This window comes from Lineus longissimus, chromosome 1 (assembly GCF_910592395.1).
Source record: "Lineus longissimus chromosome 1, tnLinLong1.2, whole genome shotgun sequence".
In the NCBI taxonomy this organism is placed as follows: Eukaryota; Metazoa; Nemertea; class Pilidiophora; order Heteronemertea; family Lineidae; genus Lineus; species Lineus longissimus.
The window spans coordinates 17191554-17207033 of record NC_088308.1 but is presented as its reverse complement, the minus strand read 5'-3'; the positions used below and the strand labels follow the sequence as shown (position 1 = coordinate 17207033).

The 15480-nt window shown below is 43.4% G+C and overlaps 1 protein-coding gene across 1 annotated transcript; it reads right to left on the bottom strand.

Moving 5' to 3' along the window:
- Positions 1–6728: 6728 nt before the first annotated feature.
- On the bottom strand, positions 6729–15319 carry LOC135485828 (isovaleryl-CoA dehydrogenase, mitochondrial-like). The gene is made up of 12 exons (XM_064768187.1): positions 15161–15319; positions 14621–14710; positions 14190–14241; positions 13624–13793; positions 12989–13082; positions 12321–12457; positions 11812–11908; positions 11347–11440; positions 10108–10189; positions 8684–8788; positions 8392–8464; positions 6729–8119 (listed from the first exon to the last, which is right to left on the bottom strand). The coding sequence occupies exons 1-12, from the start codon at positions 15317–15319 to the stop codon at positions 7986–7988; spliced, it is 1287 nt and encodes a 428-aa protein (XP_064624257.1). The 3' UTR covers positions 6729–7985.
- Between the last annotated feature and the right edge of the window lie 161 nt (positions 15320–15480).

Sequence of the window (15480 nt, the reverse complement as noted above, 5' to 3'; positions counted from 1 at the left end):
TTAACTGGATGTCGGGGCCGTAAACAGGACGTAATCGGGCTGGTATGGATGTGACTCTCTCATTTAATCGTCGTGTCGACGGACGGCGATGCTGTCAGCAGGACATAATTGACCTGGGTGTGACTGTCCTTTATTTCTCACCTTGGTGACAGGACTGCAGGGCAGGCAGTAGGACATAACTTGGCTGAATGTGACAGGCTCATCACTCTCACCAAGTTGACATTACGGCGGGACAGCTAGCAGGACATAATTGTGCTGGGCGTTACTGTCTCATGTCTCTTACCGTGTTTACTGGAAGGCGAGGGCAGTCATTAGGACGTAATCGCGCTGACATGGGTGTGACTGTCTGATTTTTCACCGTGTTCAGGGACGGCGTGGCAGTCATCATTATATAACCGCGTTGTGTGTGACGGTCTCATCTCTGTCACCAGTTTGATAGGACGGCGGGGCAGCCAGTAGGACATAATCGGGCTGGGTGTGACTGTCTCATCTCTCTCACCAAGTTGATAGGACTTCGGGGCAGCCAGTAGGACATAATCGGGCTGGGTGTGACTGTCTCATCTCTCTCACCAAGTTGATAGGACTTCGGGGCAGCCAGTAGGACATAATCGGGCTGGTTGTGACTGTCTCATCTCTCTCACCATGTTAACTGGACGGCGGGGCAGCCAGTAGGACATAATCGGGCTGGGTGTGACTGTCTCATCTCTCTCACCATGTTGATAGGACTTCGGGGCAGCCAGTAGGACATAATCGGGCTGGGTGTGACTGTCTCATCTCTCTCACCAAGTTGATAGGACTTCGGGGCAGCCAGTAGGACATAATCGGGCTGGTTGTGACTGTCTCATCTCTCTCACCATGTTAACTGGACGGCGGGGCAGCCAGTAGGACATAATCGGGCTGGGTGTGACTGTCTAATGTCTCTCACCATGTTAACTGGACGGCGGGGCAGCCAGCAGGACATAATCGGGCTGGGTGTGACTGTCTAATGTCTCTCACCTTCTTAACTGGACGGCGGGGCATCAAGCAGGACATACTTGGGATTGATGTGACTGTCTCACGTCTCTCACCATGTTTACTGGACGGCGGGGCAGCCAGCAGGACATACTTGGGCTGGGTGTGACTGTCTAATGTCTCTCACCATGTTAACTGGACGGCGGGGCAGCCAGCAGGACATACTTGGGCTGGGTGTGACTGTCTAATGTCTCTCACCATGTTTACTGGACGGCGGGGCATCCAGCAGGTCATACTTGGGCTGGGTGTGACTGTCTAATGTCTCTCACCATGTTTACTGGACGGCGGGGCATCCAGCAGGACATACTTGGGCTGGGTGTGACTGTCTAATGTCTCTCACCATGTTTACTGGACGGCGGGGCATCCAGCAGGACATACTTGGGCTGGGTGTGACTGTCTAATGTCTCTCACCATGTTAACTGGACGGCGGGGCAGCCAGCAGGACATACTTGGGCTGGGTGTGACTGTCTAATGTCTCTCACCGTGTTAACTGGACGGCGGGGCAGCCAGTAGGACATACTTGGGCTGGGTGTGACTGTCTCATAACTCTGACCGTGTTAACAGGGCGGCAGGGCATCCAGCAGGACATACTTGGGCTGGGTGTGTCTGTCTAATGTCTCTCACCATGTTTACTGGACGGCGGGGCATCCAGCAGGACATACTTGGGATCGATTTGACTGTCTCATGTCTCTCATCATGTTTACTGGACGGCGGGGCATCCAACAGGACATACTTGGGCTGGGTGTGACTGTCTCATTTAATCGCCGTGTTAACGGACGGCGGGGCAGTCAGCAGGACATAATCAGGCTGGGTGTGACTGTCTCATCTCTCTTACCAAGTTGATAGGACGGCGGGGCAGTCAGTAGGACATAATTGCGCTGGTTGTGACTGTCTCATGTCTCTCACCATGTTAACTGGACGGCCGGGCAGCCAGTAGGACATAATTGGGCTGGTTGTGACTGTCTAATGTCTCTCACCATGTTTACTGGACGGCGGGGCAGCCAGTAGGACATAATTGGGCTGGGTGTGACTGTCTCATTACTCGCCGTGTTAACGGACGGCGGGGCAGTCAGCAGGACATAATCAGGCTGGGTGTGACTGTCTCATCTCTCTTACCAAGTTGATAGGACGGCGGGGCAGCCAGTAGGACATAATTGGGCTGGTTGTGACTGTCTCATGTCTCTCACCATGTTAACTGGACGGCGGGGCAGCCAGCAGGACATACTTGGGCTTGATTTGACTGTCCCATGTCTCTGACCGTGTTAACAGGGCGGCGTGGCAGTTGTCAGGACGTAACCGGGCTGTTTGTGACTGTCTCATCTCTCTCATCAAGTTGACAGTACGGCGGGGCAGTCAGCATGACATAATTGGGCTTGGTGTGACTGTCTCATGTCTCTCACCATGTTAATTGGACGGCGGGGCAGCCAGGAGGATATTATTGGGCTGGGCGTGACTGTCAAATTTTTCAAAGTGTTAATGGACGTCTTGGCAGTCATCAGGACATATCCGGTCTCTGTGTGACTGTTATCTCTCTCACCGAGTTAACTGGACGGCCGGGCAGCCAGCAGGACATAATTGGGCTCGGTGTGACTGTCCCATGACTCTCACCGTGTTAACAAGAAGACGGGGCAGGTGTCCGGAGGTAACCGGGCTGTTTGTGACTGTCTCATCTCTCTCAGCAAGTTGACAGGACGATGGGGATCCAGCAGGACATAATTGCGCTGTGTAGGACTGAATCATGTCTCTCACCGTGTTAATTGGACAACGGGGCAGTCACCAGTACGCAACCGGGCTGCGTGTGACTGTATCATCTTTCTCACCGCGTTGATAGCATGGCCCGGCAGTTAGGAGGACGTAATCAGGCTGGATGTGACTCATATCTCATATCTCTGATCTTCTTGACTGGATAGTGGGGCAGCTAGCAGTACATAATAAGGCTGGGTATGACTGTTTTATCTCTTCCACCGTGTTGAGAAACGTCGGGGAGCCAGCAGGACATGTTAGGGATGGGTGTAACTCTCTCATCTCACCGTGTTGACAGGTGTAATTGAAGGTGCTAGAGTTATAGTCTCTGGTTTCTCAACTTGTGGCTAGTGTAACAGGAGATATAGTCCATATTGGTCACAACCTGTGGCTGGTGAAGCTGGTTGTATAAACCCCGATCTTTCCCAACTGATGGTATAGTCCCTTGTCTTTCACGGCTGAAGTGGCAGGATCAAGGAATAGAGCTTGTGTTTCACAGCTTGGTCCTGTGTCGTTCACACCTGTTGGTGTAGCAGCAGGAGGTACTGCGTTAGTAGTCCCCTCTCTTGCACAGCCTGCAGACTGGTCTAGCAAGAGTGTCTCCCCTGTCTTTCACAAGTTAATTGGTCCCCTGTCTGTCAAAACCTGTGGTTGAAGACACCATAGTTATGGTTCCTGGTCTCTCATAACCTGTGGCTAGTGTAGCAGGAGGTAAAGTTCCCTGTCTCTCATAACCTGTGGCTAGTGTAGCAGGAGGTAAAGTTCCCTGTCTCTCATAACCTGTGGCTAGTGTAGCAGGAGGTAAAGTTCCCGTCTCTCATAACCTGTGGCTAGTGTAGCAGGAGGTAAAGTTCCCTGTCTCTCATAACCTGTGGCTAGTGTAGCAGGAGGTAAAGTCCCCTATCTCTCATAACCTGTGGCTTGTGTAGCAGGAGGTCAAGTCCCCTATCTCTCATAACCTGTGGCTTGTGTAGCAGGAGGTCAAGTCCCCTATCTCTCATAACCTGTGGCTTGTGTAGCAGGAGGTCAAGTCCCCTATCTCTCATAACCTGTGGCTTGTGTAGCAGGAGGTCAAGTCCCCAATCTCTCATAACCTGTGGCTTGTGTAGCAGGAGGTCAAGTCCCCTATCTCTCATAACCTGTGGCTTGTGTAGCAGGAGGTCAAGTCCCCAATCTCTCATAACCTGTGGCTTGTGTAGCAGGAGGTCAAGTCCCCTATCTCTCATAACCTGTGGCTTGTGTAGCAGGAGGTCAAGTCCCCAATCTCTCATAACCTGTGGCTTGTGTAGCAGGAGGTCAAGTCCCCTATCTCTCATAACCTGTGGCTTGTGTAGCAGGAGGTCAAGTCCCCTATCTCTCATAACCTGTGGCTTGTGTAGCAGGAGGTCAAGTCCCCAATCTCTCATAACCTGTGGCTTGTGTAGCAGGAGGTCAAGTCCCCTATCTCTCATAACCTGTGGCTTGTGTAGCAGGAGGTCAAGTCCCCTATCTCTCATAACCTGTGGCTTGTGTAGCAGGAGGTCAAGTCCCCTATCTCTCATAACCTGTGGCTTGTGTAGCAGGAGGTCAAGTCCCCTATCTCTCATAACCTGTGGCTAGTGTAGAAGGAGGTCAAGTCCCCTATCTCTCATAACATGTGGCTTGTGTAGCAGGAGGTCAAGTTCCCTATCTCTCATAACCTGTGGCTTGTGTAGCAGGAGGTCAAGTCCCCTATCTCTCATAACCTGTGGCTTGTGTAGCAGGAGGTCAAGTCCCCTATCTCTCATAACCTGTGGCTTGTGTAGCAGGAGGTCAAGTCCCCTGTCTCTCATAACCTGTGGCTTGTGTAGCAGGAGGTCAAGTTCCCTGTCTCTCATAACATGTGGCTTGTGTAGCAGGAGGTCAAGTTCCCTGTCTCTCATAACATGTGGCTTGTGTAGCAGGAGGTCAAGTTCCCTGTCTCTCATAACATGTGGCTTGTGTAGCAGGAGGTCAAGTTCCCTGTCTCTCATAACATGTGGCTTGTGTAGCAGGAGGTCAAGTTCCCTGTCTCTCATAACATGTGGCTTGTGTAGCAGGAGGTCAAGTTCCCTGTCTCTCATAACATGTGGCTTGTGTAGCAGGAGGTCAAGTTCCCTGTCTCTCATAACATGTGGCTTGTGTAGCAGGAGGTCAAGTTCCCTGTCTCTCATAACATGTGGCTTGTGTAGCAGGAGGTCAAGTTCCCTGTCTCTCATAACATGTGGCTTGTGTAGCAGGAGGTCAAGTTCCCTGTCTCTCATAACATGTGGCTTGTGTAGCAGGAGGTGAAGTTCCCTGTCTCTCATAACATGTGGCTTGTGTAGCAGGAGGTCAAGTTCCCTGTCTCTCATAACCTGTGGCTTGTGTAGCAGGAGGTCAAGTCCCCAATCTCTCATAACCTGTGGCTTGTGTAGCAGGAGGTCAAGTCCCCTATCTCTCATAACCTGTAGCTTGTGTAGCAGGAGGTCAAGTCCCCTATCTCTCATAACCTGTGGCTTGTGTAGCAGGAGGTCAAGTCCCCTATCTCTCATAACCTGTGGCTTGTGTAGCAGGAGGTCAAGTCCCCTATCTCTTATAACATGTGGCTGGTGGTATAAACCCTAATCTTTCACAACCATTGGTATTTGCTTGTCTTTCACAACAAGTTGCAGGTGTAGCAGGAGGAAAAGTCCAAGTCTTTTTCATGACGCAGCTTGTGTAACAGAAAGAGTCGGCAGTCGTAATGCAAAACTGTTTGCCAAGTCTCTCACACACCTGCACATGTGGTCGATGTAGCAGGAGGAAAAGTGGTCAGAATTTCACCCCTCACAATGGGTGATATGAATAAAAACAAGCAAATGCTTTTTTTTTAAACTCCACGTACATTTACACTAGGCCTTTCTGTACAAAATTGAAGTAAAAGCATTTGCTAGTCTTTATTCATATCACCCAATGGGTGTAGTAGGAGGAAGAATCCTTCACAACCTTATTGCTGTCTCCGATGTTTTTTCATTTAATAGATGACAATGTAGGCCGCAATGGCCTGTTCTACTGGGCAATAAAACTGGCTTAGAAAGCATTAGTGGGCTTCAGGTGTTAAATTAGAGGAATAAGAGGAAGTGGATCGTAAAAATATCCCATTCGTAAATGACGTGAGATGGGTACACTGATTGAACAACAGGATTCTACCAATATCAAGTATAGGTTTATTCATGATGATATCTATCTTGATATTAGCCTGTTCAGTGTTACGAATGACCAGTGATTTATTTTTAGCACCACTCCCTTTCCTAGTGCTCTTGTATTCTACCGGAGACATTTTTCCAATAGTCGCTTACTAGGTTAAGAGTCTGATTCCTGGTGTTCTAGATCAAAGACTTGAAGCGCTGAGGGGGAGTTGGCAAGGTGAGAACTGATACGGTGCAGAGGAAAAAGTATACCCAGTTTTAACCCAAGATTCGTGTAGTAAATCGAACTCTATGAGCAAGAAGACCCCAAGACACTTCGAAAGAGTATTCAACAACACAAGATCTGATACAGATTAACCTGACAGAAATTATAAACCCAATTTTAACCCAAGATATCTTGACCAGTTACATGAGGACGTCCATATCGACTAAGATTTTCTTTATTTTTACACGGTTGCTTTGATTTCTTGTCCGATGCAAATAGTAGTGCAACTTGTGTTAATTTGATCATCTTATGTGTTTGGCAAGCATTAAAGACTGGTGGTTTTCAGGATGACCGATGGTGAATGGACCAAAATGGCTTGGATAAAAATATTGAGTAGAGAGCACATGAGCTTACTTGGCTTTAGTCATTTTATGTAGGTAAACCAACTTGGACCTCAAATTTTCTTGACCAATTATGCCCGACTCAGACACTTTACAATGCGTGATGCAAAATCATTTTTGGGTTAACTCAAGTTTTAACTTGTGATTTATCACCAAGTCAGAATTTCGAAAACATAAAGAAGAAAGCTTCTTTTTACATTCAAGTCATGTTTATTCTGAATACACTCGTAGAACTACCAACACCAATCACCTGGTTAATGTGAATAAATATCTTCCATACTAACCACTTACTCCCTGTTGAGAGTGCCAAAGCCCTCTCGAGTGGAACTACAGTTGAACCTCCCATAGCCGACACCTCTCTATTAAAGACACCCTCTCTATTAAGGAAACTGCACCTAGGCCCAAATTGGTTGCTTTCACTGAATTTGATCTCTTGGATCATTACACCTCTTGATTAAGGCAAGCATTTGTCAGTCCAAGGGGTGTCCTTAATAGAGAGGTTCAACTGTGTCATGATTCAATGTAGTCTGGCCACAATTCTAGATTGTCTTAATTACAAAATGATAGCTGTCTGCAAAGGGTTAAACTTCTGTTACACTGCCTGCCTGATATCTTAATCGCTTTACGAGATGGAGGATTCATAGTTTCACAAAACGATCACAGATATCAAGTTCACAGCTGAGGGCAATGTCTCATTTCGAAAGACAGAAAAATTTATTTGCGTAAGCTATACAAAGAAGTTACTTCCGACCACGACAGTATGAGCGTCTGCAAACCTAATGACTGTTGCCTAACATTCTTTAGTAGGATGACATCCTGTAGTGTTACGTATTCTGAACACCTACCAGCACGTATCAAAATTCTGAAATATGACTTCAGTTTTTGAAATAAGTGCAAAATATTTCTTCGAGAGTCCAATGACATGTAGCATTTGATCTCAGACTTTATAGGTGCACACTGTTGGTAACATTATAAGCTGTCATCATACTATTCAATAGGATTTAAAGTATCAAGGCATGATTTCTAAGCTGTCACAAAGGACCATAAAATGCAATGTGGTCTTGTAAAATGAAACTTTTCAATACGATTGGGGTGGTTTCAAAAACTTTCTGTACAGTATTTACAGCAGGAAAACTCAAGTTAAAAATTTACATTTCACACACACACCCAGTATCAATCGATATGCAACCATCAAATCTGTAATACTATAAAAGTGGTAATAGACAAATACATAGGCCCTGTTCGGCATACCTTATTTGTTACACCCCAAATCGTGACATGTCGTGACCTGGTTACAAAGGGACTTATCACCTACGCGTAGTTCTAAAGGGGTTGAGTGTGTAACATTGGTCAAACATTGGCCAAACATGTGCACATCCTGTCTAATCTGGGCATTTTGTAATTTGTCAATTCCAGCTTTAAACCGCACAAGATTTCAATTGTCCGATGTACCTTTCATTAAGAATAATGAGCGTTGATAGCGCGGCCTATGATGAGGCGGCGAACTTCACTTGTTCCAGCACCTATTTCATAGAGTTTTGCATCTCTTAATAAACGCCCTGCCGGGTAGTCATTGATGTAACCATTCCCACCTGTAAGTAAAGTTGAAACGCCTTTGTAAACAAACATAAATACAAAAGTCTGGTGACAGATTGTTCGTCAAGAGTCGCAGCCAGTGTGGCGATTCTTATCAATCTTCGGTTATGGGTGGTCGGAAATAGGGGAAAACAAGGTGAATCTTTGTACATGTACTAGTGTCCTTAAGCTTCGTGCTCATTATGATGTACGGGTGTTGACAGGCCAGATGAATACTGCATCTAATATACTGCAAATGGTGTCAAACAGACATCTTTACTCAACTTACCTAAAAGTTGAATGCAATCCAATGCACTCTTTGTAGCTGCCTCGGCACAGTATAATATCACACCAGCACAATCCTGCAGAAAAAATATAACCAAGTAAAAAATATTTCAACAAGTGAAGTTTCAATTCTTAAGCATTGCCCCCACAAAACTACCCAATTTCCAATGTCTGTTCCCCCCTCTTTTTCAAACAACAGCATTTTCTGACTGATCGATCATGTTACGGGGATCGTTAGGTTACTTTTGGTGTCAATGAATAAGCCATTAAACTTTTCTGTGAGCCAGCTTTCTCACCTTTGCTTGTCTCTGCCCACTATCCAATGCTCTGGCTACATTATACAGGTAGGCTCGGCAAGCATTCAGTGAGGTATACATGTCGGCCATCTTGCCTTGAATTAGCTGAAAAAGATTGATAGCCGACATAAATACAGATTTTCTAGCACAGGATTTGTTTTCTTCTTATTGTCATCAAGTCTGTTTAGAACGTGTAAACCACATTTGCCTAACTACATTATTTTGTATTTTCAAGTTAAGTTGTAAAGTTTTAAATGTTTATAGCGTGTTTTTCCAAGGTGCCTCTCCTCTAAGTAATGTTTATAGTGTGTTTTTCCAAGGTGCCTCTCCTCAAAGTAATGTTTATAGTGTGTTTTTCCAAGGTGCCTCTCCACAAAGTAATGTTTATAGTGTGTTTTTCCAAGGTGCCTCTCCACAAAGTAATGTTTATAGTGTGTTTTTCCAAGGTGCCTCTCCACAAAGTAATGTTTATAGTGTGTTTTTCCAAGGTGCCTCTCCACAAAGTAATGTTTATAGTGTGTTTTTCCAAGGTGCCTCTCCTCAAAGTAATGTTTATAGTGTGTTTTTCCAAGGTGCCTCTCCTCAAAGTAATGTTTATAGTGTGTTTTTCCAAGGTGCATCTCCACAAAGTAATGTTTATAGTGTGTTTTTCCGAGGTGCCTCTCCTCAAAGTAATGTTTATAGTGTGTTTTTCCAAGGTGCCTCTCCTCAAAGTAATGTTTATAGTGTTTTTTCCGAGGTGCCTCTCCTCAAAGTAATGTTTACGTGTATAGTGTTTTTTTCCAAGGTGCCTCTCCTCAAAGTAATGTTTATAGTGTTTTTTCCAAGGTGCCTCTCCTCTAAGTAATGTCTATAGTGTTTTTTCCAAGGTGCCTCTCCTCAAAGTAATGTTTATAGTGTTTTTTCCAAGGTGCCTCTCCTCAAAGTAATGTTTATAGTGTTTTTTCCAAGGTGCCTCTCCTCTAAGTAATGTTTATAGTGTTTTTTCCAAGGTGCCTCTCCTCAAAGTAATGTTTATAGTGTTTTTCCAAGGTGCCTCTCCTCAAAGTAATGTTTACGTGTACAGTGTTTTTTTCCAAGGTGCCTCTCCTCAAAGTAATGTTTATAGTGTTTTTTCCAAGGTGCCTCTCCTCTAAGTAATGTTTATAGTGTTTTTTCCAAGGTGCCTCTCCTCAAAGTAATGTTTATAGTGTTTTTTCCAAGGTGCCTCTCCTGAAAGTAATGTTTATAGTGTGTTTTTCCAAGGTGCCTCTCCACAAAGTAAAGTTTATAGCATGTTTTTCCAAGGTGCCTCTTCTAAAAGTGCTTTGACATAAGCACATCACATCACCTACCCGCTCACCTCAACTTGGCACTGGGAGATAAGTGGCATAGTAGTTAGAGCACCAGGCTCCCACACATAAAACATCAAACAACTAGCATACCTGGAATTCTCCTATCCTTGTATCAAATTGTTTTCTCTGGTGAGCATAATCAAATGCAATATCACAACATGCCTGCATAATCCTGAAAGGAAAGTGATCAAGTTTAATATCTGACATTCTATTCCAAATCTCCCATTGGCTGTTATGATAATTCTTATAGAAGTGATAATTCCATTATCGGGTATGTACATCAACCTGTACCAAAATAACTAAAGAGCACAGTCAGCCATAACGCAGAACACCATCTAACGCCCACGACCGTAAGGTTGCTCAATAGAATACAAGTACAGTGGAACCTCCCTTAGCAGACACCTCTGTATTAAGGACAACCTCTCTATAAAGGACACTAGTTTTGGTCCCGAATTGGACGTTTCCATTCAATTTGACCTCTCTATCAAGGACACCTCTCTATAGGACAGCACTTGTCCGTCCCAAGGGTGTCCTTAATAGAGAGGTTCTACTGTATCTTGGCCTGCACATACCAAGATGACATGGCATGCATAGTTATACCTCTTGATCAAGACAAGCTGCTCTCGATGTTGCTTAAAGCGAACTGGAACCGCCGAGCGATTTATTCAACTTTTCGACTTTCACCGCCCGAGAAAGTCGAGTTCAGATTTGTAGCTCCGCCCCCAGTGCCCGAGCATGCGCAGTTCAATTTGTTATTATTGAGAATCATGTGAGTCATGCGATCTTTCATTCATGAATTTTCGTAGTAAATTCCATAGTAGTGACGTCACTGAATGATTGACAGCTAGGCGCCATGTTTCATTCATGCCTCGTTCTGATCACCCGATATGCGGGAAATGAAAACGAGGTCATACGAACTGGCTTGGCGGTTCCAGTTTGCTTTAACTTCACTGATGGTGCCCAAACACACCAACTACAATTCCATAAAGGATATTCCTTCAAACATTCGTTGGTTGCATGTCTCTTCAACCACAACAAATGTAACTCTGATGCCCAACAGGTCAAGTAGCCAAAACTAGCCTCTCAATATCAAGACTGCTCTTCAACATGTACAGTCCTACCAGAAAGTAAATTTTTACCGTTTTTACAAAATATCACAGAGATAAATAAGATATTTGAATGCGGTTTTCAGCAGAGTATGGTATATTTAGTTGGTCATATATCTGTTGTACTTTGGCCCAGCTCTCTGTGATATTATAAAAATCCTATGGACATTTACTTTCTGGTAGGACTGTACACCTTACATGCACCAACCATGTCATTACTCACCCAACGGGTCCTGCAGCCAAGACTAGCCTCTCAATATCAAGACCACTCATCAACACATAGACACCTTTATTCATTTCACCCAGCATATTTTCGGCTGAAAAATAAATGCAAATTCAATTAAAAACTCATAAAAAACAAAATAAGGATTTACAGTAGAACCTCTCTTTTAAGGACACCCTCGAGACTGACAAGTGCTGTCCTTAATAGAGAGGTGTCCTAATTAGGGAGGTCGAATTGAATGGAAACAAACCAATTTGGGACCAGAACTAGTGTCCTTGATAGAGAGGTTGCCCTCAATAGAGAGGTGTTCCGCTAAGGGAGGTTCTACTAGATATGATTCAGTCATGCTATGTGTATCAAATACCTCATATAGCAAAAATTACTATATTTCATTTATATCAGTTGGTAATCACGCCAATTAGGAACAACTGTTTTGATAGATGCTACTGTAATTTTTTCTCTCACCTGGGACTTTACAATCCTCAAATATCAATTCCCCTGTTTGAGAGCCTCTCATTCCTAGTTTATCCAGTTTAAGGCCAACGCTGAACCCAGGCATGTCCTGAAAAGGGGGAGAAAATATTACAACGTTTTCAAATTTTCAGGAATTTCAAAAGGAATCATCGGGAAAATCAACGAGTAACTTGCATCTTCATGGTGATGGCAAAACTTTAATAGTGTGAGGATTCGAACATAACAACATACATATTAAAGGACACCAATGAACATGACGCAAGGGGTAAAAGGGCTTTATCCAGATGTGCACTCGTGCAATGAGAGTAATTTGGGCCGATTGCATAATGGGATGTGTGGTGATTTTTCCAAACACTTTTCAACTCCCTCATTTCCCTCTTTGATACATCAATCTCAAGAGCGCATTCGTCAACAAAAAACCACAAACTCGCCCCACTAGCACAGGCCTACTTTCCCCTTTTAAAGGGTTAAAGTAGAAACTTCGTATTAACTCGCCTTACCTTTTCAACAATGAATGCACTAATTCCATGTTGCGGTTTATTTGTAGTGCGATCTGTTTTAGCATAAACGACAACAACATCAGCATTCGGTCCATTTGTGATCCAGAACTTGGTACCGTTCAAGACATAAAAGTCACCTATTATAAAATACAGGATCATTTTTGTGGATCGTTAGGACTACAATTCTGGTTACACCAACAGATCAGGGGCCGGTTGCACAAAAGTAAAAAATAGTTAAAAATCACTGTTAGTTTATCTTGGCTTTAACTTAACTCCAAAAAGTTAATTTGGGTTGCAAGAAAGAAAATTATTTAAAAGTAGCATTAAGTTAACACTAACTTTAACTGACCTCCTAACCCCAAGATAAATCCCTATTTTGGAGTCAGCTGAAACAAAATGGCGGATAACCAGGCCCTGTTTGTGGCTTTCCAGCCATTTTTTCAAGCTCCACGGCATTTTAGACAAAGAATCAACCACTTGGAGTTCTGAAACCTAGGGGACTTCCCCACTGACCTCTGACACTGTGTCTAACATCAACAAATGGTTTATTCTGTCTCTAGGCCCCACCATCGTTGATGGACGATGGACACTGCCAACAACGACAACGAATGCTCTGACGTCTGAGAAGACAGGCGTTCACCCATATGCTAATAAGGTGTACAACTAACCTTGTTTATCTGCCCTGAGTTTCATGCTCACAACATCAGAGCCACTTCCCGGTTCACTCATGGCCAAGGCACCTATGTGTTCCCCACTTATCAACTGCAACAGAAAAATATTGATATCTTCACAATATTGATGTGATTTCAAGGCGTGTGCAAACTATGAAATGGTAAAATGATGGAATGCACACTGATTCAGCTCTTACAGTTAACTTCGTTCTGACGTGATGTTTTCTTTTGTGTGCTGATGCAACAATTATGTACAGTGGAACCTCCCTTAGCAAACACCTTTCTATTAAGGACAACCTCTCTATTAAGGACACTTGTTTTGGTCCCAAATTGGTTTGTTTCCATTCAATTTGACCTCTCTAATCAGGACACCTCTCTATTAAGGACGCTCTTGTCAGTCCCATGGGTGTCCTTAATAGAGAGGTTCTACTGTATAACTCATGCAACAGTGTTCAGAATGTTGGATGCAACACAACACACTGGTAAAAGTTAGAATCAAAGATAGTTTTCACACCATTCTGACTTGCAGGGATGGTTGAGTGACCCCCTGGTCTCAACCCATTCTCTTGCATAATTGATCCCAGGTCTTGGGTTATCGCCAGCCCAGCCTGAGGAGAAACACCCTTTAATACCTTTGGGAGATATTTTTCCTTTTGAGCTGCACTTCCATTCCTCACGATTTGGTTGACACAGAGATTGGAGTGGGCACCGTAGCTAAGAGAAATGGCAGCAGACGCCCTGGACATCTCCTCCTGCACGATGCAGTGATCTAAATATGAACCCTCTGTTCCACCATAGACCGCTGCAAATACAAGAAAATGATAAAAAGGCTAAATCGATTCAAATCTAAACTGTCGATGGCATGAATTTCACATTTTTTATATTTTATGCCCAATCAAATTCGCACCTCATCAGAAGTAAGTTCCTCCCAAAGGTGTTGATCATACTCTTTTTTGTTGAGGTGTTTTGTATTAGTTTCCTGACAAGAAGACCAAATTTATCTAAAATGCAGCTGGGAAGAACAGGCTATTCCTGGCAATTACAGACAAATATCGTCCACTCAAAGACCTGTTCTCAGTATTTTGTGTTATCCTTCATTCTTGTGTTGAGAAATTCATCTTAAATACTCCTCGAAGACCAAAATGAATGTCCAAAATATAATGTTGCTTGGGAGTTAGTGAGTTCGAAAGTTACATACCTGGCGCAGTAAGGCCTAGAAGTCCCATTTCTCCACATTTTAACCAGAAATCCTGCAAGATGAAATTATTTAATGATCAGTTGCCGACACGATTTTTACACCTAATAAAGCCAACGTCCCCAAGACATGCCAGGCCTAAGATGAGTATTTTGCTACTCAAAATTACACCCCAACTGATTAAAAATATTAAAACTGCTACCGTACACAAAATAATCTCACACTTACAGTGCAACATTTTCATAACTATAATATGAAACGAGAATGTATATTAGTCTTTCGATAAAATCTTCTTAATTTTAATAATATGCTATCATTCAAGGACCTGAATAACATACAATTACCAAGAATTCACAAAAATTAGTCTTCGTTATATCTTGCTACATTTCGTAATTACTATGATGATTAACCAGAATCACAACACCTGCACCCACCTTCATATCTTCGAATTTGTCCAACTTGTCAATTTCTGCAGCTTTTGGAGCCAGTTCTTTCTGTACAAAGTTGAATACGGACTCCCTCAGCTGAAACAACAAAGAATAAATGAAAGGAAAAAGACCAAAGGTAAATTCTTTAACCCTTTTGCTACCACTGATCACAGAGTGGTACTAAACTCCAATGACAAGAATGACCCTGTGGCCTACTTTGCTCACAGCTTGCTCTTGCTTCATAACATTAAACTATTTAAACTTAAAGGGGTACGCCGTTCGTAATTACTTGTGGTCCAGTTAAATAGAAATCCACTAGGCTAATAATAATACACAATTTACGATTTTCCTGTATCACTTTGGCCGTAGGCAGCAACAACACACACACAGCTGCAGAATATAATTTGGCCTTACCCCTTCTAGTTGTGCGAGACTCAAGAACCCTAACCTGTTGATAAAAAAGAAATTCGATTCCTTTTTTATGGTCTACACTGTATATCATTTACACAAGCAAAATAAGACCATGAAATATGGCGTGATAATGACCTGTTTCTGTTCATCTGTCAAACCAAATAAGCTATCGTCAATAGGGAAGAAGCTAGCTGATCTTATGCTACATTGGAACTGATGGTTTGTCCCTTTTCGGAAGAGCTTTGCAGGGTTATTTCGAGCAAAAACTCGAACACTTCGGACGAAAATTGACATCTTGTATTTTTAGTCTACAGACCAGAATGGCAAAATTTACACTATTTGCTAAGGCGAAGATAAACGCATATACGCCTCTTCCTATTTAAGAATGTAATGAATTATTTTTGTTTACTGATTTTATGTATTTTTGTTAAAAAAAACATTGAGTTATAACAATT